This window comes from Octopus sinensis, linkage group LG11 (assembly GCF_006345805.1).
Source record: "Octopus sinensis linkage group LG11, ASM634580v1, whole genome shotgun sequence".
NCBI lineage: Eukaryota > Metazoa > Mollusca > Cephalopoda > Octopoda > Octopodidae > Octopus > Octopus sinensis.
The window spans coordinates 1,582,441-1,587,440 of record NC_043007.1 but is presented as its reverse complement, the minus strand read 5'-3'; the positions used below and the strand labels follow the sequence as shown (position 1 = coordinate 1,587,440).

Genomic DNA, 5,000 nt, shown 5'->3' with positions numbered 1-5,000 from the left:
ATTTATTTCCCCACAATGGACATTAACAGAGAGTTTTATAGACATAAGCAGAGCAATAAAAGAATTTCAAATTTAATAAACACACTCTGGTGACTTGTAATTTTTGGAAGTGAGAAACCAAGATATGTGTAACCAAGTTCAATAACATTTGGTAAGAAGTAAATTCCTTTTAGAATAACAAGAATATATGTTTAATGAAACAGCAAATCTAAGCAAAACAAAATGTGATATTAAAACTTATATCAGCCAAAAAATCATTCATCATTTTTTCAGTATATAGAAATATTTGTTACAAACCCAGAAAGACACGGGATGACATGGTGAAGCATGACCTTCGAACGTTGGGCCTCACAGAGGCAATGACAAGAGACCAAGACTTTTGGAGATATGTTGTGATTGAGAAGACTCGGCAAGTAAAGTGAGATTGCAGACGTGGCCGATGCCAGTGTCGCAGTGTAACATTTAAAGTGTACCATTTAAAGGTACCCTTGAATTGTCAAGTGATATGCTGTCCTTGAGGAGACCTGTTGAGTCAGGTGAAATCACAGTCATGGTCGATTACAGTGCCACCTGACTGGCACCCATGATGGTGGAACGTAATAAGCACCATTCAAATGTTGGTCGATGCCAGTGCCACTTGACTGGCTCTTTGTGCTGGTGGCACATAAAAAGCACCATTTGAACGTGATTGATACCAGTGCCCCTGATTGGCTCTTATGTTGGTGGCACATAAAAAGCACCATCTGAACATGATTGATGGCAGTACCGCCTAACTGGCTCCTGTTAGGTGGTAGCACCCACTACACTCTTGGAGTGGTTGGTGTTAGGAAGGGCATCCAGCTGTAGAAACCTTGCCAAATCAGACTGGAGCCTGGTGCAGCCTTCTGGCTTGCTAGTCCTCAGTCAAACCATCCAACCCACACAAGCATGGAAAATGGACACACTACAACAACGGTGGTAACGATGATGACGATGATCAAAACAGACCTGAGTAGATATCATGCTAAGCTGATGACATATATTAAACTGAAACAGGTGCATCATTGCCCAACTATAAGAGGTGAAGTTGTTATGATGTTTGGTTTATAACTGATAAGGAGAGAGCTTAACCGTGTCTTGTGTGTGCATTATCTATGTGTTCCTTTGTCACTCACATGTGCAGTTTTTGAATCTTCTATTTATGTATATATATTTATATGATAATCATCATCATCATCATCATCATTTAACATCCATATCCATACTAGCATGGGTTGGTCAGTTTGAGTGGGGTTGGTAAGCTGGAAGGCTGCACCGGGCTCCAGTCTAATTTGGAATGGTTTTGTACAGCTGGATGCCTTTCCTCACAAAAACCACTCCAAGAATGTAGTTGGTGCTTTTACATGCCACCAGCACGGGTGCCATTTTCATGACATTGGTATCGGCCATGACTGTGATTCTGCTCGGCTTGATATGTCTTCTTCTCAAGCACAACATAAAGCCAAAGATCTTGGCCATTGCCTCTGTGAGGCCCAAAACTCAAAAGGAACATGGTCACTTTGCCTCCATGAGGCCCAACGCTTGAAAGGAACTCAGCTACTTTGCCTCCATCAGGCCCAATGTTCAAAGGTTGATTTTTTTTACATGCTACCAGCATATATATATATATATATGTACCATTAGTTTATGAACTAGGAAGTGGTGTACTTACCCTGTTTGAATAAGCTAATTCCATTGATTCAGAAGAGAGTTTGCATAAGGCATCAATGAGATGGTGTAACGCAACATCATCAAGGTACCTGTAAAAATATAAGGAAACATCTTATGAACAATGCATCTGTTGCACAAAGGAAAATGAATTAAACCCAATCATTACATTGTTTAGCAAAATCAGTGGACAAGAATACAAAGCAGGCTTTTTCTTAGATTTCTCTACATTCTGAATGCAAACACCCCTGTGGGCTATTTTGCACTTTATCCTAACAAGGTAGATGAGAAGCAGTCAAGTGCTGGGGTTAGTCTCATCATCTGTGTTCAACCTCAGAATTTATGCCAATAGTGCAAGTTCCAATCCAACATGGTTCCAGGTTCAGTCCCATTGTGCAGCACTTTGGGTCAGTGTCTTCTACTCTGGTCCTGGTTGACCAGAGCCATGTGAGTGGATTTGCTAGAGAGAGGCTCAAAGAAAACTGTCGGATAAATGTGCGTGCATGCGTGTGTATTGATATATTAGAGTGCGTGTGCATGCGTGTATATATATATATATACAAACATACACATACATATATATATATACATAAATGTGTGTGTGTGTATTGATATATTAGTGTGTGTGTGTGTGCGTATATATGTATATATGTATGTATGTATATATATATACACACACACACATACATACATACATACATATATATATATATATATATATATATATATATATATATAAAGCGGTGACCATGCACTTTGGTCCCTTATACATAAATATATATATATATGTGTGTATGTATATGTGTGAGTGTTTGTGTCTATACATACATATATACATAAATATATATAGAGAGAGGTATATATGTGTGTGTGTGAGAGTATATATAGATATAGATAAATATATACGTGTGTATGCATTAGTATGTGTGTGTGTGTGTGCATGGGTTATGTGTGTGCATGGGTTATGTGTGTGGCTTATAAATTAACATCAACATCCTACAAACAGTGCCGTTGTTTCCTGTCCTTTCATGAAACCATATCCAGTCTCGGTGGGGGAATAGTACCCTGTTTCGGAAACAGGTGAGTGTTGGTGACAGGAAAGGCATCTGGCCTCAACAAATTCCGACTGATGCATGCAAACCTGGTGAGGAGGGCATTAAACCAGAGGATGAAATAAAACTGTAATTATTTGAACAACGTAAAGTTTGTTCACCTTTATCAAAAGAATTTTTACTATTACTAACACCATGAACACCAATTCTGTATATCACCATGATCACCGTGACCGACCAGGCTATCAAATGTTGCTACACATCGCTGGTCACAATGCACTTCACATTGTTTTAGCCTTCAAATGACGCCACCCCGCTGGGTAAGTGAGCAGGCCAACAGAAGAAAGAGTTGAGAGAAAGTTACGGCAAAAGAGTACAGCAGGGATCGCCACCACCCCTTGCCGGAGCCTCGTGGAGCTTTAGGTGTTTTCGCTCAATAAATACTCACAACGCCCGGTCTGGGAATTGAAACCGTGATCCTACAACTGCGAGTCCGCTGCCCTAACCACTGGGCCATTGTGCCTCCACAATTCTGTATATAGGTGTATGTATACGTGTGTCTGTGCACGTGAGTGCACATGGGAATAGACGGAACAGGCGATACAAATTATTATATCATTTTGGTTAGAGAATAAATAAAACAAAAAAAAGATGCACGTGGTGATTAATTTTAGTTAAACATACAGTTAGTTGCCCAAAAACCATTTAAAAGTTGACTCTTTAAAATATATTTAGCAGAATCAAAAGTTGAAATGTGCTAAATTTTTCTGCGAGATGTTAAGTGCCAACTTAACACATACTAATTGATGCTCGTACTGCCAGAATGTTGATATGGTCATACATACTTGTTAAAAATCTCATAAATATCTATTAATGATACCAACAATTTACTGGAACAGTCAGGTATGTATGTACTTGCATGTCCTACCCTATGCTGTATAGTGTTCCATAGTTGATTCAGGTGAAATCTAAACTCATTATTTTACCAAAGATAGAACTAATGACAAAATATAAGACAGAAAAAGGGAAAAAAATGAAGTTTAAAATATTAGTTTTGTAGACTTAAATAACAGACAGGAGTGGCTGTGTGGTAAGAACCTTGCTTCCCAACCACATGGTTCCAGGTTCAGTCCCACTGCACAGCACCTTGGGGAAGAGTCGTCTACTATAGCCTCAGGCCGACCAAAGTCATGTGAGTGGATTTGGTTGATGGAAACTGAAAGAACCCTGTCATATATATATATATATATATATATATATCTAATATAGGATAAAATTTTCGAAAAAATTTTATCAACGGCCAGCATATTAAAAAAATACCTTTAAAGGTTAAATTTATAAACAACTTATAAAGAAGGGCAAAAGAAAGGGCATTTAAATTTTTTTCTTTTGCCCTTGTTTATAAGTTTTATATATATATGTGTGTGTGTGTGTGTGTGTGTGTGTGTTTGTTACCCCACCATCACTTGATAACCGATGTTGGTGTGTTAACGTCCCCATATTCTAGCAGTTTGGCAGGAGAGACCGACAGAATAAGTGGCAGGCTTACAAAGAATAAGCTCAGGGATCAATATCTTTGATTAAAAGGTGGTGCCCCAGCATGGCCCCAGTCAAATGACAGCAACAAGTAAAAGAATAAAGACGACAGCAATAATTTCGGAGGGGCGGAGGAGATGTCACTTTTTTAAGAGATAGAATTTCACAAGCGGAGAATGAAAAGAACGTTCGATGGAAACAAAAACATTGGATTTTTTGGAACAATATCTTGGAACTAGATTCTTTGAGCTTTTGTGGTAAGAATAGATAAGAAGTGTATCTCAATTAAGTCAGTTGATGCTTGTTTTTTTTAATTATTTATTTTCCTAATTAATATTAGTCAAGAAGAAAAGAAGAACATCAACATTTGAATGGAGTGGAGCAAAAATACCCTGATACATTCTGTAATATTGTGTGTGTGTGTTTTGGGAGGGAGAGAGATGGGGGTGGATTAAAGACACAGGGAGAGACAATGGGAAAGAGAGAGAGGGGAGAGAAAGAGAGAGGGGAGAGAAAGAGAGAGGGGGAGAGAAAGAGAGAGGGGGAGAGAAAGAGAGATGGAGAGAAAGAGAGTGTGTGAAAAGACACAGGGAGAGGCAAAGTGAATAAGAGAGAGAAGAAGAGAAAGAGTGTGTGAAAGATACAGGAAAGGGTAAAATGAAAGAGAAAGTGAGAGGGGGAAAGAGAGTGTGTGAAAAGACACAGGGAGAGTCAAAATGAAAGAGA

General features: G+C 38.7%; 1 protein-coding gene across 3 annotated transcripts in view; it reads right to left on the bottom strand.

The window, feature by feature from the left end:
- LOC115217025 (protein MON2 homolog) overlaps positions 1 to 5,000 on the bottom strand; it is a 794,357-nt gene that overhangs the window by 523,249 nt on the left and 266,108 nt on the right. For all 3 annotated transcript variants that reach the window (XM_036507025.1, XM_029786561.2, XM_036507026.1), the window contains one exon: positions 1,691 to 1,778. In XM_036507025.1, the coding sequence (XP_036362918.1) occupies positions 1,691 to 1,778 (88 nt within the window). The remainder of the gene's footprint in view (positions 1 to 1,690; positions 1,779 to 5,000) is intronic.